At 36.3% G+C, this 24,488-nt stretch overlaps 2 protein-coding genes across 3 annotated transcripts; one reads left to right on the forward strand and one right to left on the reverse strand.

Moving 5' to 3' along the window:
- Positions 1 to 684: 684 nt before the first annotated feature.
- gid8b (GID complex subunit 8 homolog b (S. cerevisiae)) lies at positions 685 to 7,082 on the reverse strand. 2 transcript variants are annotated; one of them, XM_051879194.1, is made up of 5 exons: positions 7,059 to 7,082; positions 4,803 to 4,931; positions 4,509 to 4,705; positions 3,786 to 3,983; positions 685 to 1,746 (listed from the first exon to the last, which is right to left on the reverse strand). In XM_051879194.1, the coding sequence occupies exons 2-5, from the start codon at positions 4,921 to 4,923 to the stop codon at positions 1,573 to 1,575; spliced, it is 690 nt and encodes a 229-aa protein (XP_051735154.1). In that variant the 5' UTR covers positions 4,924 to 4,931; positions 7,059 to 7,082; the 3' UTR covers positions 685 to 1,572. The 2 variants fall into 2 exon arrangements, with proteins under 2 accessions (XP_051735154.1, XP_051735153.1); XM_051879193.1 differs by lacking the exon at positions 7,059 to 7,082 and adding an exon at positions 5,523 to 5,673.
- Positions 5,971 to 24,472, forward strand: dnajc5ab (DnaJ (Hsp40) homolog, subfamily C, member 5ab). The gene is made up of 5 exons (XM_051879196.1): positions 5,971 to 6,146; positions 18,087 to 18,254; positions 18,806 to 19,019; positions 19,122 to 19,293; positions 20,476 to 24,472. Exons 2-5 carry the CDS (start codon positions 18,145 to 18,147, stop codon positions 20,577 to 20,579), a joined length of 600 nt encoding a protein of 199 aa, XP_051735156.1. The 5' UTR covers positions 5,971 to 6,146; positions 18,087 to 18,144; the 3' UTR covers positions 20,580 to 24,472.
- The last annotated feature ends 16 nt before the right edge of the window (positions 24,473 to 24,488 follow it).

Consider the following 24,488-nt stretch of genomic DNA (forward strand, 5'->3'; position numbering starts at 1 on the left):
TGGGCTAGTTTTGTGTAGCAATTGGGCAGGGTTTGTTGTGAAAACCTGGCAACCCTGATCGACTGAAAAGGTTTTCACGCTTTTTAATAAACTTCTGTTTATTAAACTAACTCGGTTTCATATGCATGTTGATAAAATGTCATACAATCAAGTCATAAACATATTTGCTTTATTTTGTAACATTTCTACGATTAAGATAAAGTAACTTACTTTTCAGCTTATCAGTAAAATCTTTATATATATAATCTTTATATATACGCAAATATAGACGATTGTAGGTTCAGTCAATTACAGCTGAGAGGACTGAATCAATACGATTAATAGTGAACGACTCTTTTGAACTCACTTTGTGAACTGGCTCATCTGATTCATTAAAAAGATCTGACTAAAAAAACAAAAAACGATTTGTTCATTAATCGGATATCGCTAATATTATAAAAAAATAAAATAAAAAAATACTCGGCCCAAGTGTAATAATCGTGTCCATTACCAGGACAAAATTACATTGCTAAAGAAATAAACTTTTACAAGGCAGAATCCAAGTTGTCATAGCTGATTCTTGACTCATTTAAAGTGTAATTTCTGAGGTTGTCTTTACCAGCCCACTGCAAACAATTATCATCAGTGAATGAGACAGCCATGTGGGTGGCTTTCATTCACCACATATTCATTTCGTTATAAAAACACGCTTCTGCAATATTTAATTAGGCATCACAGCATAAGTATTTGGCCATAACATTCAACAACAGCAGCAATTTTGATATTCAAATAGAATTTGGGGATTTAAAAAAAAGAATATTTAATACCTAAGTAAAGCATCTGACTTCAGAAGCTTACAACTTGATCTCTGCAATATCTATAAATCACAATTGAATGTCAATGTAAGCAGGAATACTATGACAATGTACAGTAGAAAACAATGTCACATGACTTTATAACATTATAATGCAATAACATTAGTACTCGAAACAAGGGCAGATTTTCTTTGACGGGGCCCTTTTACACGCATACAAAATGTATACCCGTGCACTGCAAACCAAAGTTGTGAAAGCACACAGAACTCGTTCATCGTATTGGTACAATCAATTCACAGTCCTTGATGACACCACTATTGTGCCTTAGGTACCTCACATCAGCAGACACAGTCAAATAGAAGGTAAATCTAAATAGTGTGGTTCAGTCCTCAACTGTATTTGTAGACTTTCTGAACATTCACTGACAAAATAGAAAGATAATAATCCTCTGCAAAAACAAAATGGCTAAAATGCAATCAACTCAGCTCAGCAAGTCAAACATTGTGGTAACAAAAAAAAAAAAAAAAAAAAAAAAAAAAATCACAGAAATCCATCTGCGATAAAAAGTGTTTCCATTTTGGCTAGAAGTCATCCTTAAATCTTAATCTCATTTCCACAGCCCATGTAATGCAAAGTCTCTGATAAGCAACAAGTAAACAAAACAAAAGATTGATAAAAGGATGTTTGAGTGTCAGTCACTGAGTATAAATAGTTAAGGAAAGGGAAAGCGTCCATTTCGTTCCCCGCAGAATGCAAGCATAGAGATGCCGATTCGTTTTCACTTGGGGTCCTCGATGGTGCCTTTGCTAAGATCTGTCATTTTGGGGTACTTGACTTTCTTCTGGTCCAACTCGTTCTGAGCCCACAGCAGCAGTTTGAGGAGTTTGGCAAGTTTCGGTGTCGACTCCCTGTTTTCGTAGTCCAGCACCGCCTGGTTTACCTCGCTCCACACCTGTTATACAAGACCACATGCTGTCAATCACTGACAGATTAAAAGGGGTATATGTAAGGTGTATTTGCATGTATTAATCGCTTTGTGAACATCTTGTAACAAAACTTAAAAAAAAATGAGACCTTCCTCAACTTGTCTATGGAAGCCTGTAGACTGATTTTTATGTGAAGGACTCTGGATGTTTTTGCCGAGAAAATCAAAAGGAAGTGACGTTTACGTGCACACCCGAGATTATGCCGAAAGAGCCATTCTGTACTGTAACGTCAATGTGTCATGCAAAGAGAAGGGATTAATTCAAATTATAGTCTCACATTGTCAGACCTATAGTCTCAAATATACTTTAAAATGACTGTTATGATAGTTCGATTATAATGACCTCATCTGTCGACATGATGACAGTAAATTCCAGAGCTCACCGCTGACATTTTTGTTCTGTGTTTATTTTGTTATTGAGAGCACATATTTACATATAAATCTAAACGTCAAATGGAAAAAAACTTCGCTGCGAGTATATCGGACATTGAATCACGTTCAGGCTTTTGTACGTTACATGTGCACGGGCAATAAGTTGCTGGCTGCAGTTCACTTAATGGCCACCGGTGGCGCTAATAACAAGGGTTTCTAAATTCAACTTATAGGCTGAATCCCAAATGGCACACTTCTATGCACATTCACTCTTGTGGACTTACAATGGCTGCCGCGTGTGCGTGTCCATTAAGTCCACCAGACCATAGGGTGTCCCATTCATCATTTTAGGTTTCAGAAGGGTGCTCACGAGCGCCCCCTTTGCGGCCGCTATGCGCCCTTGATGCGCACTTCAGCTGAGCCTGCAAGTCTGCGAGCTATGCAGAGGACTTTACCTGGCAGTCAAAGTGGCATTACATCACGAAAGTGTGGACTCAGAGGAAGACCGTGAGGGTTTAGGGTGCCATTTGGGATTCAGCCATAGCCCCAAGCGTGCCACACGAGTCCTGAAAAGTAAAGCCAAAGCGTCTTGATCGCCCCCCCGGTGGCTGGATGCAGTATAGATCATAAACCCCACCCTGTCCATGTAATGTAATGGGACGTGAGACAAATTACATGTCAAATTTTTTTCCCCAAAGATGGTTTCTGTCATTTTAGGCAGTTTTTTTTTTGACACTGATGTTAGTTAAAGTGTTCGTTATTGAAGTTTTGTTTTTAGTTAGTTATTTGATACTATAAAAATGCGGGTTTTGACGTCATGATTGACAGTTGAGATTTACAGCTTCCCTGAGCAAAGTAGTCACTGAAGCACCAACAGACTTTTTTTTCTGGATCTTGGGGAGGAGATTGGAGCTTTAACTTTAATTTGTACATTTCCAGAATGGTTTGTTTCACAACAACATAATGAGTTGTTCTGCAGCATTAACCGATTCTGCGGGAGTGTGAGCGGGACCTTGATATCGCGGCTCCACTTCGCGCTCACTACTGCATAGACTCGGGCTCCAATGGGCTCACTATGCACAGACTCGAGACTTAAGATGTCAGTGCCATATTGGCACACTGGCAGCTTCACATACTACAATGGAAGAGAGTGAAGGTGTGTCATCCATCTTTTTTTTACAGTCCCTTTAAATAAATGATGCCCTTCATTACCGTCCACAAATATCATGATTTACACTAAATTAAATGTGGTTTGCAAATATTACTCAAGAGGAAAACAAAGTGACATCTGCAGAAAAGGAAAGTCATTTTAGAATCTTACATATCCCAAACTTTTGAATGGTATTACAGCTGATGAATACACTATTTACCCAGCCAATCAGATTTCTTATCAGACATTTTTATTTTTCAACTCAAATATATAAAAATCTTTATCTGGCAATGTGAAAAAGGTACCCGCAACTGGTTCTGGTGGCAGATGTTTATTTTATACAATGCTTAATATATATGGAGAGAGAGAGAGAGAGAGAGTGAGAGAGAGAGACAGCATATTATTAATTGTACTGGTTCAATAAATAAATAAATAAGATTTTTTTTTTAAAATGATGGTTGTTCTATTTGAAGCAATACATTACCTTCTGTCTCTGCATCATGTTAAGCAGGTCTCCGAAGGGTGACTCTTCTGGGTTATCAAACGCCAGGAGTGCAAGGGTGCGCTCCATCTCTGTCAGACACTCTCGGCTTTCCTCTCCCTGTTCAGCCAACTGTGTCTGTGCAAACTCCAATGCAGCCTCGGTTTCCCTCAGGCGAATCAACTCAATCAGGTGTTGTTGCTATAGGAAGGTGAGATTCAGCATCAGACAGTTGTTTTAAAAACTACAAAACTTTTACTCACTGTGGAACAGTATAACATCTTTTGCGTTATATACATTAGTGTACATATTAAGTGTTATATACATTTAATATTAAGGTTAACAGCCAGTTTACAAAATAAAAGTCCAAAAGTGAACAACTTATAGTGGCCCCAAAAAGCATTTTGGACTCCTAAGCCACACTTAATGTATGAAAGGTATTGCATTAGATAAACCTTTTGGTTGGTCTGATGTTTTGTTAGGTTCTGAATGATAAAGTAACAGATCTACTGTTCGAAAATGAAAGATTATGTGTATTTTTTCAGTTATTTCTAGTCAGATACATTTCCATTGTGACTGTTTCTCAGATGCCATCAACTGAAACTGTATCTGTAAAAGTGTGAACCAAATGGTCCACACAATTAGAATCTTCAAATTTTTAATCATACAAGTCATGTTAGACATGTAATATATATCATAGGCCAATAAGTCATTAATCTGCTTTACCTGCAGATGAAAGTACAGGTAGCGGTTCGTGTCCAGCAGCTCAGGATGCAGACTGTTGATCAGTGCAATGGCCTCTTGTATTTGTCCCTTCAGGACCATCTCCCTAATTTTTATCCTTTCATCCAGAGAGTCCAGATCAACACTTGGTTCAATGCCTGATTCCATCCTAAACTTCTCAGCTGCCTCTTTAAAACCCTCTATGTAAATAAAAACAAACAAATTATGAAAGACAGACACATGTATTAAAGCTGCAATATATGATGAATAAATACAAGTGGTCATTTGACCACCTACCTGTCACCAGATAATTCATAATGAGTCGATTCATGTCTGCCCGTTGAATGTGAACATTATTGAGCTTTTCCATCCACTCCTCGCGTGTTATGTCCTCTGGCTTTTCAGCATAACTCATCATGAAGTGTTCTGCATTGACAAAAAATATAAAAACATGATAAATAACATTTAAAATGACAGTTTTAGTCATGGGAATAGACACACGGCTTGAAAAGTTAAATACATTTTTTATGTATTGTTTGTTATAATCTCACAGTTACATTCTTCTTAAGTTAAATAACTGAGTTCAATTAAGGTCATTTCAAATACATATTTGTTACTGTATAGTCTGCAAATGACACTCTTGATATAAACACATACTATTATGTTTAATTTATAAAGATTTTAGTTCGAGAAAGACGACACAAAAATCTATAGAAAACGGTAACGAATCAGCGAATATACAATGAGAATAAATATGAATCAATAATGTTTTGTAAATCAAGCAAGATGACATTTGCGCTTATGATGACCGGAAGCTATAATTATAAAGGCCTGTATCATAACATTGAAGCCTGTACCGCTGGAGAGAAGACAACAACAGATGCAATACTGTACGTAACAACAACCACACATAAACGTTAATAAACACAGATATTCTCCAAGCATTTATACAGTACAACTCGTTGTCGACACTTGGAGTAACTAGTCGATTATACAAAAAAAAATGTTGCATTTTACCTGAATGTGTACACTTTCCTCACCAGCAGCTCGGGGAGAAAGGCCGTACTAAGCTCTCGCGATTTTAAAGAAAACGAGATTTCAACGATACCTCGTTTGGATTGGCTGTCGATCAAACGCATTTTAAGTCACCCTTATAACATCAACGTAGCGAACTGCTTACATTTTTAAAAATTAAAGTATTGCCAAAATAATGAAAATATTACGTTCGTTGTAACTTTTATTTCTTTATTTTATTTGTTTTTTTATTTTTCATCAGTCAGCACTTAGCACTTACCTTGGCTTTTTCTTCCTATACTATTACATACATACAATTGTCCTCAATAATTTTGACAATGAAAACACAGCAGTCTTCATGTTCAGAAATACATACGTTTGATCTGGTCATTTAAGTCCCGCAAACGGCTTCCTTCATTCGTTTCCGCCCATTTTCCTTTCTAGATCGACCGTGACGTAAGCGCACGACTCCCATTGAGCGGAGACGCTTCACGATCATAAGACCAGGACGCCGTATCTGAGCACCGCAGGTTGATCTACTCCTATTTGAAGGCCGTTTATAGATATTGGAAATAATATACGAAGAACTGACTATCTGCACTTCTACCTACGTTTCTCTCCTAGACGGTAAGAAAAGTGAACGCAGCCAGAGGAGAATCCTATCTGTGCGTCTCAATCGTGCTACACATGCATGCTGCCCTTGCTCATGGATTAGTGCTGCTGTAGTAGGTTTTTGAGCGAGAAAGATTAATGCAGCCCGGTGAACCAGCATTAAAGGGTTACTTCTCCCTTAGTGAAAATTATGTCATCGTTTTCTTAACCTCATGTCGCATGACTTTCTTTCTTCCAGGAAGACAAAACGAGATGTGAAGGATTGACAGCTTCAGTCACTGTTCACTTTCATTGCATTTTATTTCCCATACAAAGTGAAAGGTGACTGCGGCTGTCATTCAGCATCTTATTTTGTATTTCGTAAGTCGAACGGGGTTGGACAAAGTAAATAATGATATGGTAAATGTGGGTGAACTATCTCTTTAACAAGCAAACCAATATGGATGCTGAGCGCAGAACAGGGAGATTAAAGGCTCTAAATCTCCAACTGGTCAGTCAGCACGGTACCGTTTGTCCTCCATCAGTATTGAAACTCTTCCCATCAGGCTGTCATCAGTATTTGAGGTTATTCGTTAGATTTGTGTTGCTGCTGAATCTCAAACAATGGTCTGCTTGCCTAAACCTCAGGGGTAAGACACTGCCAGACAAGTGATACGTCGTATTTATTGCTATCAGGTCTTTTTTGTAATTATCATTTATCTAATGAAAATCATTATCATCCTATTTGACTGTCTTTCTTCTCTGGAACATAAAATAAGATATTTTGAAAAATGTCTCAGTTTTTGCCCCCCATACAGTGGAAGTCAGTGCTAACCAAAGATTTTGTTCCCAACATTCTTCAAAATATCTTCTTTTAAATTACACAGAAGAAAATCATACAGGTTTAGAACATGAGGGTGAGTAATTGATGAGAGAATTATCATTTACCCGTTGATGTTACTCGTCTTGGTTGTGTGTTTCCAAAGTTTGTTCAAAAGCTTGTTCTTGTTGTTTTAGTGCAGAGATGACTTGCCATAAACCAAGTTTTCCTTCTTATGTCATCTTATGATATAGATAATCATGTTTTGTGCTCTTTCTGAAGTGCTCAGTCTTCCACCTCCTTCTGTTGTCATTAGCACATATTTAATTGATCAAATCTCAGGTTTGAACTGACAACTCTGAGTGGTCCATCTCATTAAGAGGACCTGAAGAAAGCATCTTTGCGCTCCATTAGCTAATTAACTGGATGGTCTTGAAAGTTGTTTTCTCACCACAGCTGTGCAAGGTTTCTTGAAGGTTTTTGTTTAGTCTGTATTCCGGTCAACGTAGGCTAACTAACTCTGTGTAGTCTGTGACGGGGGTGTAAGGAGGTCCTTTTCTCATACAACTGTGGTGTGAGATGGACTTCTGAAATGAGGATGAAAAGTCCCTTCTCTGCATTGTTTTTGTTTTGCTTTTGTTTTTTTTAGTCCAGTGTAAACTCACGTTAAATGCTATCATCAGGTTAGAGGTATTTTAACAGTAAAAATAAAAATCATGTATACTAACTTTTAAAAGTTTTGGGTCAGTACAATTTTTAATGCTGAAAGTGTCTTTATGTTCACCAAAGCTGTATTTATTTGATCAATACATGACCATTGTGAAATATTATTACAATATAAAATAACTGTTTTCTGTTTTAATATATTTTTAAATAGCTACAAGCAGCAATTAATGGGTTTCAAGCCTAAAAAGGTGTTATGTTTTATTTAGCATGCCTGTAGCTAACTTGATCATAGATGCAAAAGGCCATTTACAGCCAATACAGGCAATTTACTAATAAAATATGTTTAAAGCCTGGCCGACGGCAGCCATGTTTTTCGAGATGCGTCAGTGTCCTCTTAGACAATCGTGGCATCTTGGACAAAGACACTTTTCAAAATAGAACTGACTGTTGCATAGCTATAGCTATGCTTTTTTTTTTTTTTTTTTTTTTTTTTTTTTTATAGCGCCACTAAGTGGCCAGTCACTGCATCCTTTTGCCACGTGACCACGGACTGATCCCATACATGGGTGTACTGAGTTTGGTGAAATTATCTCATTCCGCTCAAGTGGGATAGGCATTTTAATAAAAGTGGCCACGCCCACTTCAAATGTTTTTTGGTGTCCTGTCGTGGACATGAATGGAAATAGATTTTTTTTTCTTTCTTTTTTTTCCCAAAAATTATTGACAATCAGACTCCAGAGAATCTTTTTGCACTGTTTTGGTTCCCATCCGGCGGAAAACCTAGTAGTTCACACAAGAATTGTTTTTTTTTTGTTTTGTTTTTTTTTTTTTAAATCCAAAATACCAAAATACGGTTTGGTCTGCTCAATCACTTTTAGGGGAGAATGCTGATCCTTGGAAATTTTAACAATTACAATAGAGTTTCAGCGCTCAAGAAACATTTCCTATTATCAATGTTGAATTCACCTGAGATTTGGAGCAAAATTACAATCCCAGAGATATTGGGATCTCGATGCAGCTCCATGTCCAAATTGTTGAATTTTACCCATTTTCAATGATAAACACAAAACCAAATGTGATTTTGTGTTTATCTAGTCATGACTGTTGACACCATGTATATACAAATATGAACAGTAACCCAGGCTTTAGTATGACATGTCAGATTATGAATAACCAGGATTAGTTGTTAACTTCAGCAGTGTGAAACATAAAATAAGATAACCCAGGGTCCCATTTACCTGGGGTTAAGAATTACCCAGGGTGAACTATTTCAAGTGTGAGAGCCCTTATATGTTTCAATATTTGAGGTATTAACAGTGACTCCACCAAATGTGCCCCTTAGCAGTGGATACTGCTCGATGGGAAATTGTAATACTTATACAATCCAGGTGAGGCAAATCTTGGTTTATTGATGTGAATACAGCGTTGCACACTTTCCTACAGCAAACACACTTTCCTAGGAGGCATGAAACTTGTTTCAAACATATTACAATACTGCATATTTGAACTCTTGGTAGCTTCAGAAGCTGTTAAAATGATCCCTTCTTTCAAATATCTCTGAAACTGATTTAAATATAGAATCTTATGAAAAGACTACTGAGAGCAAGTTAATGCGCCACAACTTGTCCATGTCAGTGTATATTTTTGGCACTATAAGACGGGTATGTTCCATGCAACTGTTCTGTTAAAGGGAAAGATACATTTCTAGTTTCAACACTATTTATTCTTCAGACATTGGCCTGTAAATACATTAAGTATCAGCTCTGTGCAAAGTAACCCACATTTTGTTTTAGACCATTGAAAATGGGTAATATAATATTTAACAATTTGGACACGGAGCCGCAATGAGATCCCATATATATGGGATTGAACCATATAGGGCCTTAAATTAACATGCCAAAAGGAACGTTTACTAAGAGCCAGAATGTAAAATAAAATAGATATATCCTTAAAACGTCTTGAGTTACAGGCACACAAACTTGGGGAAAAGAATATTTATGGCACTCAGAAATGTTCTATGCAATTGTTTTCATAGAGTGAAACAACATTATTTGTTCTTCAAACATTCCTCTTTAAGAAAAAATTATCAGCTATATGCAAAGCACATTTGGTTTTTGATCATTGAAAATGTGTACAATTTACTAATTAAGAGCCACATTGAGATCCCAGTATCTCATGAATGAAGATACCAAAAGAAAAGTTACCAAAAGAAAATTCCAAATTCTAAAAGGATGTTAAGATATCTTTAATACTTCTTGAGATACAGGTATGCAAACTTTGGAGAAAAAAAAAAACTTAAACTGCTTTTCCCCATTTTTGAACTGTCACTGTTGGCATAATGCAACAAAGATTGCAAAAGTCAACAGATCTAACCGTAACTATAAACCAATCTGTGTAAATAAAATAATGAAGCTGCCATCTTTCTAAAATCATTTTTACTCCCCTGTTGGCTCCAAATCTTGGGTGAAAATTGTCACTATTTATGTTAGTCTTTCTTCAGAAAGAATATGAATAAAGTCAAAAATTTGAGCAGGGGAAGTTTCCAAAATTTGGTTAATTTGACATGGAATGACCCAGTATAGCTTTTAATATGACCAGCTGATCCATAGTGACATGGATAACATTACATTATGTTCTGTATTTTGCTGTTACCCTTCTTACATTCATGATGGTTCAGAATTTTAGTCAACGCATTTTTGTGACTTTGTTTGGACCACTCATATTTGATATGCAGCAAAACCTAGCTGAAACTGAAAGCAAGATTAAAAAGTTAAAGATTGATGAAGAAGCATACCTGTTCTCACAAGAGATTTTTTTTTTTTTTTTTTTTTTTTTTTTTTATGAGATGGGTGCTAGTTAAATATTAATGAAAACCATGTTTTTAGATATTAGAGACTTTTTGCTGCCGTTATCAATTCAGCTCTTTACTTTTTTGAGAGATATGGCTCTCTATGGGTTGCTCTGATTGAGGAGCTCTTTCATGGCATTGGGGAAACCACCACATGCTCATACAAATCCCACTCAACCTGAGATATGGGGCAGGGCAGGGCAGTGTCTCACACTATATTTAACACACAGTGCACTGATCGTCATGTTTAATTGCCAGAATGAGGCTATCTTTCTGAATCTGATAATCAAAGATGACACATAGCGTTGTTACACTGGATTAATACTACCTGAACATTTTTATAACAGCTCTTTAAATGATCATAACAAAGTTCACGAATAAATGTAACAATCTGTTGGCTAGGAAATGTGAAGAAATACTGAGAGGTTGTTTTAATACTGGCAAATGGGTTGTTTTTTTTTTTACCTGACATTGGTATAATAAGACACATTACCAGTTTCAGATGTGTCTTGATTTAAATGTGCATTGAATAGTGTTTCTCTGTCACTCTGAAATGATTCAGTTTTGATAAAGACTACATTGGAGTGATATTACAGACTTACAGATGATGATTACAGGTGTGATGATCACAACGTGAGATTAAAGCTTTTATCACAGTCAGATTACATCTCTCTGATGAGCGTTCATTATAAGGATGCTTGTTCACCTATGAAGTAAATGAGAATTTTACTTTTTCCTTTACAAATTTCTGTCATTTGTTTAAGGTGTAGTTCATACTATCAAAAACACATACACACCAAATTACTAACACCGAATTGAGGAAAACAGAAATGTTCGAAAAAATTGAGGATACTACAAAATGAGGTTGAGGAAAAAGGACAACACAGAGAGATATGAGGAAGAGCAGACCGACAGAGGAGAGAGTTCAGCAGACGCTGACAGATGCTCATCATGTGTGTATATATTTGTGTTCCTGGCCTGAACATTCACACCTCACATGGCACACATATTTAATTTAGGTCATTATATGCAGTCACAGGAGAGAACTTACAGGAGGGAAATTTTTTTTTTTTGTCTGTCGAACTAATTTGTCCTAAAATATTTACATGAAGTACCCCCTGAGATTTGCGTACGTCTGCTCAGACCCTGACGAGGCACTAAGCACTTTTCCACGTCAAAGACCGTTTTTATAAATATGAGCATTGGCATGGATTTATGCGTATGCACACACTAAGATCAAGTCTGTGCGTATGTACGCTTTATTAAATGAGACCCCAGAGCTGTCAAGCTCCAAAAGCACGAAAAAACACTATAAAAGGAATATACAATTTGTGTGCTATAATATTGCATTCCATGAAGTGCAAAATAGACTAAAATTTAAGTCTTTGAAAATCTTTGTCTTTATAGCTCTCAAAATTAAATGTGGTAGTAAATAATGACAGAATTTCTTTAACTACTGTAGTGGGTTTCATTCCATATTCACACGGTATCTTTGTCGACATATTAGTCCATGTACCAGTTTCAGTGTTTTTATTTTAGAGGTTAAGATGTACCATCTTTTGTCTTTAGTGTCTTTTCCTTCAGACATATTTGCTGTGCCTTTCCCGTCATGAAGGTATCTGCTATAGTGATATTCACAGTAAATTCTTGTAACAATCAAAGTTACTTGACTGGCAAACTTTAATAACATGGTTAGTCTGCAGATCTTAACAACCGCACCATTGTTTCTGTGGTGACTGCAGACATTTCTCAGGGTTAGTGAGGTGTTTACAAGAACTTGCGACTGATGTTACTCTACCCAGCATACCATTCTGTCTTCTCATGCTCTGATACTTTCCTTTTTTTTTTTTTTTTTGTCTTCTCTCATTATTTCACATAGGTTGATCATACCATTTTGCAATAATTGGCCACATAAGTAATGATTTAATGAAGCAACAAAATAGTTTTTCAGTGGTGTAAATATTTGAGTAAATGTATTGAGTTACTGTACTTAAGTATCTTTTTTTGGCTACATTGTAGTTTTACTGAGTGCGTATCAAAGATAATAGCACTTCTACTCTCTATTTGACTACATTTTTGAATAAGTATATGTTAGGGCTGTACGATTAATCGAAAAGTAATCGAAACCGAAATTCAGAACCTCAAACCGACGTAATTTTCCCATGTCGATTTTTTCGGTTTTTTAATCCTGTTAGTACTTCCCCCTTAAAAACATACTACCGCGTGTGTAGCCACGTGACTCTGCCCCGTCCAATCAGTGGCATGAAAGCAACACGGAGGTGAACGCGTCGCCGAGTCAACACACACAGAGACGGCGCGCGAGTGGTGAGCTTTGCGTCTTCACTAAACTTGTCAGTTGTATTTGTTTTAAGGTTTGCCAGTTTGGACATTCAAGCGATTTTAGACGATCGGATGTGCATTATTATATCGAGCTACTGTGCTTGCGCATCTGCATTGTGGCACGAACACTCATACAAACAGTAGCTGCACAAAACGTGAAGATCGCGCGCACAGAGAGGAATGCAGAAACTAGTTGTCAGCGCTGTCCCGTGATTTATCACTAAAGTACCTTAGAAACTCAAACTTATTATAGCATATATTTTTCTACTTTTGAAGTAACTATTTACAACCCACAGCTTCACAATTAATAGAGAGACGGTATGACTAATTCACAAACGCAATCGCTCTCATTATGTACTGTAGGCTACTAATTTATCTTTATCTGATTTACAACGAGCAGAAATCTGTAAGAAATGTTACGAACCATAAAATAACTGCTGAAAGTGAGTCAGATCACTCTTTCAATAGGAAAAAATATCCCACCTTTAATAGTCAAGCATATTTACAGTACAAACCTTGTCAGTGAACTATGAGGGCAAAAAAAAAAAAAAAAAACAGAAACAAAATAATCGTTCATTAATCGTAATCGAGGTAAAATGTTCAATTGATTTTAGGCCATAATCGTCCAGCCCTAGTATATGTACACTTTACTCCAATACATTTGTAATGAGTAATGTAGTTACTAGTTACATTTTGCATGACACATAACTTTTTCTGCAGCAGTTTATTTCTGCTACAAAATAAGCAATATCGCCATCTACAGGGCACTGAATGTGCTATATATTGTGCGTTATGCCCTTAAACACCCGAACTTGTCAACAAGGCTACTTTAAGTGAATGCGAGTGCATTAGCGGGTAGTTGTGAATTGCAGGTAAAGCCCGGAACACACCAAGCCGACGGTCGTCCGTAGGGCAGTTTTTGTTTGTCGGCCGACTAAGTTTTCTCCGTGTGTTCCGCACCGTCGGCTGAAGTTGGTCCTCGTCGGCTTTTTTTCGGCTGATTCGACGTTGAATCGCCGTCGGAGCTCTTTGGTCAGTCGGCATCTGATCATTCTGATTGGCTGTTCGGCTACTGCCATCTGCTGGTATGGAAAGGCATTTCATCTTACGCAGGCACAGAACAGACGTGCTCCTTAGCCGTCGGGTGTCGAGCATCGGTTTGGTGTGTCAGGGTAACTTTTGACCCAGATGCTGCTGACGTGAGCCAACCCCACAGTCTGCTTTCATCGCCACTAGTTCGTCTGCGTCGGCTTGGTGTGTTCCGGGCCTCATATTAGATGAGAACATGGCTGCAGTCGGTGATGAGGCCGAAACCAGCACGTCCATTCGTATCAAGTCGTATTGGAATTGATGACTTGTGTCATTTTATTTATATATATATATATATATATATATATATATATATATATATATATATATATATATATATATATATATATATGCTTTATTTCAATTAATGTTTCTTTTTATGGTTTCATTTCTGGTTAACGATAATAACCCTGATTTTAGTTACGTCAACACTATTACTGTATGTGTGTCACAGCCTCTGTGTATTTGTTCATTGTGTACAGACTCTCATCAAACATGTCCCACTCTTTCCTGCTATTCTATCCCTCTACAAACAGTAAAACCAGCAGCACATAATACAAGCCACATCACTTCACCTGCTCGGATAGATGGAGAAACGCATAGAGTGGCGTGGGAGGATGTTAGAACACAAACAGAGGGACCAGACAGAGAATTGATGGACAAACATTTATAGGAGATACATGGACTCAGTGATATTCATTAAGCTGTGGAGAGGAGACTTTGACAGCCGTCTCTAGTCCACAGGCTGAGATGGCCACTAAAGATTTAGCTGGACCATATGGTGGTGCAGAGAAACAGAGGGGGAAGGGAGTGTGTGAGAGAGGAAGAGAGATGGATGTAGTGTTTTGGTGAGGCTGCATTGCAGAGCCCTGCTCCTGATGAAAACCTTATTAGTAATCACATTTAATGACCTGCTGATTGAAGCAGGAAGTCTGTCTGCTAGCAGCCCACACATACATGCTTATTACTGACACAATATTAGATACAAATTGTAGCCACAGACTTGTACATAGATTTTTTTTACATTTTCTCAGCAAATATTGGTGGTGCGTGATGCTATAAGGTGTTGTGGAAGGTTGCCAGGATGTTGATATAATACTTGTTTTTAGCTCACTGCGATATGGTTGCTACCGGGGCAGTCTGCTGGGGGTTGAGGTCACTGCTTAATGGTGGAAGTCAAAAGAGGCTTCTCAAGAACAAACATACTTTGAAGTATGCAGAATAGTTGTTACTAGGATTGTATTTATACTACAAACACCATCATTCAAAAGTTTGGGATCAGTACGATTTTTTTTTTTTAAAGAACTATTATTCAGCACGGATTAATTAGATTTAAAGGTTACAGTATATACATTTATAATGTTACAAAAGATTTCTGTTTAAATAAATGCTGTTCTTTTGAACTGTCTATTCTTTCAAGAATCCTGAAAAAGTTGTCAGAGTTACTGCAAAAATATGAAGCAGCACAACTGATTTCAACATTGATAATAATCAGAAATGTTTCTTGAGCATCAAATCAGCATATTAGAATGATTTCTGAAGGATCATGTGACACTGAAAACTGGTTTAATGATGCTGAAAATTCAACTTTGATCACAGGAATAAATTACATTTTTAAAAAAAATATAAAAAATTACAAAACAGTTATTTAATTTGTAATAATAATTCACAATATTACAGTTTTTATTGTATTTTTGATCAGATAAATGCAGCCCTTCTGAAGACTTCTTTCCATAGCATTAAAAAAATCTCACTGACTCCAAACTTTTGAATGGTACATGCATTCTTACAGAACAGTTGATACATTCATTAAATGCAGTACATACTCTGATAGCACACAATTTTGGACACAACTTATGATATTGTGGTCCCTTAATGCGACTCTGGTCCCTTCTTCTGGGTGTTTTACTTACTTCTTTTAGTTATTTTTTGCTAGTATTATTGTCTAAGCAAATCTATTACCAAGCAAAAATTGTAATTGCGAGGTTGTGAGGTATCAATCATGTACCTTTATAGCAAGAGAAGTTATGCACTGAAGTTTAATTTTAATAAGAGTTTTGAAAATCCTAAGTATGAGCAATAGTAAATAGGCTAGTATTAGAAAGCACCACTATCGTCTCAGCTGATGCTGTATTTGTTTTGACACACATGAAATGGTCATAGGATACTCTGAGATCAGTCAGTGATGCACAAGGCTGGCTGTGACATCATTCAGAAGCCCAACAAAATCTCAGCCAAACACACTCACTTAGTGTATCACACCTAGAGGAATAATGGGAGTGTCCAGTTTGAAGAAACACACAGGGTTTGAGAAGGGACAGAAATAACCCTTCACTTATTCAGACGCTCCGCTAATACTAATCTGCTAATACTCACTGACAAGCTGCACGATTAGCCTGGAATGGAGATAAAACAAAGAAAGCTCCTCTGATGAGGAAAAGGAATTTGTACTCATACAAAGAGTCATAAGTGTGTTTTTTATTTATTAATTTTTTTTATTTGCTAATGGTTGATTAATTTATTAGCCTCTTGTGACAGTGAAATGCTTCTTCGCTTGGCAGCCATTTTGTGTGGAAGTGTCTTAACCTGAATTACTCTGGGTTAATGGGTTAATTGACTTTCCTGCATAGAGGAGGACATAACTTATGATTCTCCCTGTGTGGAAGACATTGTCTCCCTATCTCCATGTGTTCATGTACACCTTCCTTACAACATAGTCATGTAACAAATATTCTGAGCCAGACTTTTGTCTGTCTGCATAAAGTGAGCTTAATGAACTTTTAATGAGGGGTAAAATGTGCTTATTTGGCCAGAAAATAACAGCACACTGCAAAAAAAAAAAAAAAAGAGAGAGAAAAAACTTTTTGCAAATTGTTATATAGACTTCATTTTCTTTCGACAAATCAGATTAAAGGGTTATTTCACCCAAAAATGTAAATTCTGTCATTAATTACTCAACCTCATGTTGTTCCACACCTGTAAGACCTTCGTTCATCTTCAGAACACAAATTAAGATATTTTTGATGAAATCCGAGAGCTATCTGGCATCCAATAGACTGCAACACTATTACCACTTTCAAGGTTCAGAAAGTATAAAGACATCATTAAAATAGTCCATGTGACTGCAGTGGTTCAACCTTAATGTTATGAAGTCGTTATTTTTGTTTTGTTCTTGCGCACAAAAAGTATTCTCGTCGCTTCATAACATTAAGGTTGAACCACTGTAGTCACATGGACTCTTTTAACAATGTCTTTACTACTTTTCTGGACCTTGAATGTGGTAATTACATTGCTTTCTCTTGGGGATCAGAAACCTCTCGGATTTCATCAAAAATATCTTAATTTGTGTTCCGAAGAAGAACGAAGGTCTTATGGGTGTGAAACGACATAAGGGTGAGTAATTAATGACAGAAATTTCATTTTTGGTTGAACTAACCCTTTAAGGCTTTTTTTTTTTTTTTTTGTTTATATATATATATATATATATATATATATATATATATATATGTATGTAATATAGGGGTGCAAGATATATCAAAATAAACTGATGTTCATGTTCATCTGCCTGCACTTTTCAGTGCATGCCCACATTGCAAAATTCAATCAACAACAGATGCATAAAATCAAGTCCAGCCCTACAGTTTTTTTCTTGTACTTGCGTTTCATCACAGCTGAAGTATACCCCTCTCACCTTTGGCATACTATTTTAACATACTATGATTGGGGACGTGCTAATTCTAATTGCCAAACTTGTTAGGACAGATAGTATGCGAATATAAGGGTTAGTCACAGCAAAGAAAGCCACACCTAAAAGGGAATCAGCATCTCTCCCTTCCTCTCAAACTCCTCCCTGCATGCCAAAATCACATGACTTTGTAGTGCAGTGAGTGTACACAATGTTAATGCAGTGACTCTGCTCTCAGAACAGACATTTGGGGCAATGATGAGGCAATGACTGACTGACGTAATAATGGTGGTACTCAGTGTTTTGCTGAAATAAAGGGTAATAGGATGAAAAAAAAATTGTGTATATAATAATAAAATAATTTGAAAACTGAAGTGTTATTGCCACATTTCTGGGATGGCAGCATGTACACACTTTCATTTTCTGCTGCTTTGTGAAAAGGAAGAAACCAAAAAGCAGTGGAAGTATAAAAGCAGTGTTGCGCGTACAACACATTTAACACGCACGTCTCTCTTCCTTTTCTTTCAGACTGAGGAGGTGGTTGTGTGAGGTTAGGGGATAGGGTGTGTGAGTGTGTGTGCGAGTAATGGCGGAGCAGCAGAGACAACGTTCACTCTCCACGTCGGGAGAATCCTTATACCTGGTCCTGGGAGTTGATAAGAACACAGGACCAGAAGACATAAAGAAATCCTACAGGTGAGACACTCTGGATGGACACAGAAAGATTGTTAGAACATTACCAATGAAAATAGTGGAGAAAATGCTCTGAACCCATTTTATTTTATTTTATTTTATTTTTGCCTTATTTTATTTTATCTTATTTTACTTTACTTTACCGAAGAGAGATTGTGTAGGTGAAAAACAAATTTCCTTGTGTTAAGCACATTTGAATCCACTAGAGGGTGACAGAACGTTTCCTCACTTCCTCTGGATGTTCAAGATAACATTCTACCATACTATTCTCACTACTGTTGTTGTATATAGTATGTATACTGTGCACACATGTACATTTTCTTTGTGCATGAATACACAGATGACTGACTACATTTACCAACATTTATTTTAAAATAATGCTTAGTATTTTTTTTTTTTTTTTTTTTATAAATAGGAGTTGCCAGTTAGTATACCATTCTGAGCATAGCAATAGTTTCACGTCAACACATCTAAAAGCAGATTGGCATTGATTCCAGAAAAGATCATAGTAGAATTAAAAGTTTCATTCTCATTTCTGGTCTTTTGGTTTGCAGAAAATTGGCTCTGAAGTTCCATCCAGACAAGAATCCCGACAATCCAGAAGCGGTTGAGAAATTCAAAGAGATCAACAACGCTCATGCCATTTTATCAGACCCCACCAAACGCAACATCTATGACAAATATGGATCTCTGGGCCTTTACGTGGCAGAACAGTTTGGAGAGGAGAATGTTAACACTTACTTTGTATTGTCCAGCTGGTGGGCCAAGGTTAGTCATACTCACAAGCAGACGTATAAGATATATACATAGGTTTGGGGTCAGTAAATTATGTACATACTGTTGAATTTCTCCTTTTCTCCTTCTTGACAGGCATTGTTTATATTCTGCGGTGTGGCTACAGGCTGTTATTTCTGCTGTTGTCTGTGCTGCTGTTGTAACTGCTGCTGTGGGAAGTGTAAACCTCATCCTCCGCGGGCAGACGAGCCGGATTTCTATGTGTCTCCTGAAGACTTAGAAGCTCAGATGCAGTCTGATGAGAGAGGTGAGACACACTGACTCACTCATTCATTCACAATAGTCAAATACACATGGTTTCAAGAAATCAAAATGGAAGTTTTGTGGCTGTTAGTCCATGTGTATTTTTGAGACCATACATTAGCTGGTGTATTTCTAAAAGTCTAATAAAAGTTCTCTAGAATGTATCATTCCACCGGACACTGACAACCAATAGCAAGCATATCATGGTTTGATGACTTAAGTTTATTATATTTATTATTTACTGTTTGTTATTTCAATGTTTAGTCATACAAATAATAAAAAATAAGGAATGCAATTCTGCAGGATATGCGAAATATGTAACCTAAATTCAAATTTTTATTTTAATAATGTCAGTATATGTAAAATTATAATAAGATGATTTAAAATAATGTTTAATTAACATTACATATAATATATTAACATATAATGCAGTTAATTTATCAACACTAATAATTTAATAACACTGTTAAATGTAATCTTCATCAAATATCAAAATCAATATTATTAATGTTGTCATGCCTAAATTCATAGTATTTTAAACAGATTGATTTTAGTTTTTTGTTTTATTTTTTATTTTAATATAAGCCATTTATTGGTTACTCGCTACAACATTAATAATTATCAGTTTATTGGTTTCAGCCAGAATTTTTATATTTGTACATCAAGTTTTGTGGTCTTATTAAGAATTTTTTAAAAAAGACCTTCAATGTGCCCTCTCCCATACTTCCTGTTTCAAAAGGAAATGCGTCTGGAAATAAAACTGCATCCATCAAACTATTTCATGGGGTTTTTAATAAATGTCCCTGGCACTATTGTACACAATTCATTGCATGTTATTGTAAAGGAATAACGTTTGGTTTCATAATCTTTCGGCACAATTTTATCTGCTTCTGAAATGAAACTTTTCTTTTCTGCTGGCATAACCAAGGCCGCGCAGGTAGGTCAATAGTATCATTGGTTTCAATCAAATCCTAATGGATAAAATCAAGTCCTGCCCAACGTTATTGCCCGTTTCACTTAGAATTGCAGTTAAATGCCTTCAGATTGTTTACTTAGGTCTGTTCAGCATTTAAAGTGGCTTCCTGGCACTTAAAATCATACCTGAAATGCTTAGCAACAGGGTTCAGTTTGGGCTGTTAGCTGGTCATATTATAAAGCAGCGTGACACTGGTGTCTGTTTCCACAGATGGCAGCAGTCCCATCGTGATGCAGCCGTCCTCTGCCACAGAGACCACTCAGCTGACTGCAGACTCTTACCACACCAGCTACCGGACAGACGCCAGCTATTAAAACCTTCCCCTCTCTCACACATGGGACCACCATCCCGGAAGAGGTCACGCTGTGGAATGAGTGATCCAGAGGAAAGAGGATGAGGGGTTAGTTAGTTACAGATCTTCTGTTGAAAAACCTGAAATGCTTCACTGTACAGGGCAAGAAGCGAGTTATTATTTTTATTTGCCTTTAACCTCTATCATCCCCAAACCTACTGCTGTTATATTCAACACACACACACACTCACTCACTCACACGCGCGCGCACACACACACACACACACACACACACACACACACACACACACACAAGGACTTTCTTACAGTGTCCATACAGTCTTCCTGCTATGATCCATGCTTCATCTTTCACACAGCGTTTGTCTACATGATCACTGAAGATCATTTTGATCAATCTTATTTGAGAATTAATATGTAACAACAGGACACAAGGAAATATGTTGTATGCTTTAATGCTTTCAGCTATCATAATGGCCAGTGAAGCTGGTGTTACACTAACTGACTGGAAACAACTTGATAATGGTTCATTCAACACTACCATTCAAAAGCTTGGGTTCAGTAAGATTTTTTTTAAGGAATTAATACTGTTATTCAGCAAGGATGAATTAAATTGATCAAAAGTTGACATTTATAATATTACAAAGATTTCAGATCAGAGAATCCTGGAAAAAGCAACACAGCTGTTTTCAACATTGATAATAATAAGAAATGTTTCTTGAGCAGCAAATCAGCATATTAGAATGATTTCTGAAGGATCATGTGACACTAATGATGCTGAAAATTCAGCTTTGCATCACAGGAATAAATTACATTTAAAAATATATTAAAACAGAAAACAGTTGTTTTACTTTGTAATAATATTTCACATTTTTTCTGCATTTTTAATCAAAGAAATGCAGCCTTGGTGAGTGGAAGAGACCTCTTTTAAAAACATTAAAAAATCTTACTGACCCCAAACTTTTCAAAAGTTATTGACCTTTTCATGCATGTGATTAGCACAAACCTCACGATCGCACCATAAAGTTGTCCTGGGTTGTTTTCGTATATATTTCCACATTCTGAGTCAGTGTTTTGACCTAAATGTTCTGCTCATGTTATGGACTAGTAACAGACCTGTGCAATGTTTAAGCAGAAGTCAAAATGTATAAATTATAATCCTTCAGATTAAAATTTCAAGTGTTTCGTTATATCAACAGGAAATGGTTTTCAGTAGTTTTAGTACACATACATTTATATTTTTTAAACAGGAAAACTGTAGTGTAGTCACTGAGGACACGGTTGAGGAAACATTGCTGTGTCATGCTGTGTATGTTTATGTGAGACGTCTCGTGTTAATGGCATCCGGTGGGCATGTACTGTCAAGTATAATCATGCAGTGCTTAGCTCTGCTCGATTTGTGTGTGTGTGTGTGTGTGTGTGTGTGTGTGTGTGTGTGTGTGTGTGTGTGTGTGTGTTTGGTCGGTCACTGGAACAGGAGATTGGGATTGTCAGATACATACTGAGACTCTACCAGGTTATTTATTCTTGTGCAGGTTACTTCCATCTGTTTTCTTAAAGGGATAGTTCACCCAAAAAATAAAAATTGCCATCATTTACTCGCCCGCAAATTGTTCTGAACCTGTATGAGTTTCTTTCTTCTGCTGAACATAAAAGATATTTTGAAGAATGTAGGTAACCAAACAAGTTCTGGTCCCCATTGACTTCCATAGTATGAAAATACTATGGAAGTCAATTGAAAAAAAATTATTATTTTTTTTTTTGGGTAAGCTATCCCTTTTGAGGCTTTAAGTTAAAGGGTTGCACTAGCATTAGTGTTTGCATTTCTCAGGTTTGTGGTTTCAGAAGACAGACATTCAATTCAAGCACAGGAGGATTGTGGGTAAAGGGATTCATCTGCATACATTTTGGCTGTAATTGTACCCATAATTTGATCTTGTTCCCTAGTGCCTGGTTTAATGTAATCAGGTCAACATAATATTTTACTGTAGTTAATACACATTAACAGTATTATTACTGTTATTATGCCTATATATATATATATATATATATATATATATATAACTCTGTGATCTGTATTCTTCAGGCTATAATAGTTCATGCTTGCTGGTTTTGATCATGTCATTCATACACGATTCAGGGTTCCCACATTCATGGAAAACCTGGAAATATCAGGGAAGTTTAAATTTATGACTTGGAAATTAACAAAAAAAGTCCATTCTCTATACATTTTCTAGCTTTGCTCAGCCCTAAAATATTTTATTGGCTAGAAATTGCTCATGAGCTACAATCCTAAGCAGGATTTTACAAATCCTTATCTAGTAATCATGGGTGAATGGAAAGGTCATGGAAAAATCATTTGTCATGGTCAGATGTTTTGGGAACCCTGACTCTTGCAAACTCCTTTTTTCTTCCCTTTTCTTTTATCTCCCTGAATGCATGCATTTTATTTTTGATAGAAGTGAACATAAGCATACTATGGAAGCTTGTTTTTCGTCATGGAATTGAGAGTTCATATCGCACATTTCTGACTTTTTTTCTCACAATTGCGAGATTATATCCCGCCTTTTTTTGTGAGATATTAACTCACAATTGCTGATTATAAAGTCAATTCTTGCAATTGTGAGTTTACATGTCAAATCTCGCAGTTGATGCTAGAAAAATGCTAAAAAAAAAAAAAAGAATTGTGAGTTAAAAAGTGGCAATTACCTTTTTTTTTTTTTTTTTTTTTAATTCAGTGGCAGAAACAAGCTTCCATAGCATACAGATTTTAAAGTAGGAAATCCTTATTTCTGTTTTAGACACTACATATATGTGTGTGTGTGTGTGTGTGTGTGTGTGTGTGTGTGTGTGTGTGTGTGTGTGTGTGTGTGTGTGAGAGAGAGAGAGAGAGAGAGCTCTGAATTTAATCACTGTACCACCATCTATGTACTGTGTTCAAATATGTCATTTCTTTAAGCTGTATATCTGTCACTGTTTGGGCATGTGTTTTTGAATGTGTCTGCATACATTCATTTACATGTACTTAAAAGAGGATGTGCAGAAAACTTGTGTAATTTACCCCAAATGTGTATGTTTTATTTGTTTAGGTTCACATTGTGGATATTTCATAGGTGTCTACATGTATCTCATAGTTATATGTTTTTTGTATTTAATTCATGTCTGAATCATTAGGCAGATTATTAGTGATCATGTTTCTAAACATTTCTAAAACTGAACTGTTCACAATGTGTAACGCTTTTTATTTGCAAAATATTATTTCTCAACACAAGCTCCACTGTAACACAGCTACTGATGTCAGTTATCCCAGTTTTCCTTTCCAATTATTTGTATTTTTTTTTCATGATCATAATTGAAAAAACATTGATCTGACATTGATCCTGTTGCTTCCAGTCTAAGAATATGAGAACGAATGGAGCCTTGTGTCTGAGTGCAACACCTAAACAGAATCATGTTATAAATGAAGGAAATAGTGTAAACATGGTGATGAGAAACAATATTTTATTTATTATTTTCCTATGTTTTTAATAAATTACATAGTTCAGTAGGTGTAAGCCAATATTGTACAGAATGGCTGAATTGTTTTGCGCATTCTGGATCAAATCAGCTGAAATTGTTGTAGCATGAATATACTGTGTCAGAGACGTAACATGGATAATTGGTCTGAACAGCTGTAAATTAAATGTGAAGGAAGCTAAAAAAAAGTATCTGTGGTGTTTGTGTGTTTGTGCAAAGGCAATGATGATCTGCAAAATAAAATGTTAATGTTGCTTTTTACACTTGCAGCGATGTAACAAAAGGAATCTTAATTCAATTAAAAGTTAGAATATCAAGCCAAAAACATTTAAGTGAAAGTAAGAAAAGTTGTATGTATTAAAGTAAAAGGTTTTTGACAAAGTTTTGTCCCATTGAC

This window comes from Ctenopharyngodon idella, chromosome 22 (assembly GCF_019924925.1).
Source record: "Ctenopharyngodon idella isolate HZGC_01 chromosome 22, HZGC01, whole genome shotgun sequence".
Classification (NCBI taxonomy): Eukaryota; Metazoa; Chordata; class Actinopteri; order Cypriniformes; family Xenocyprididae; genus Ctenopharyngodon; species Ctenopharyngodon idella.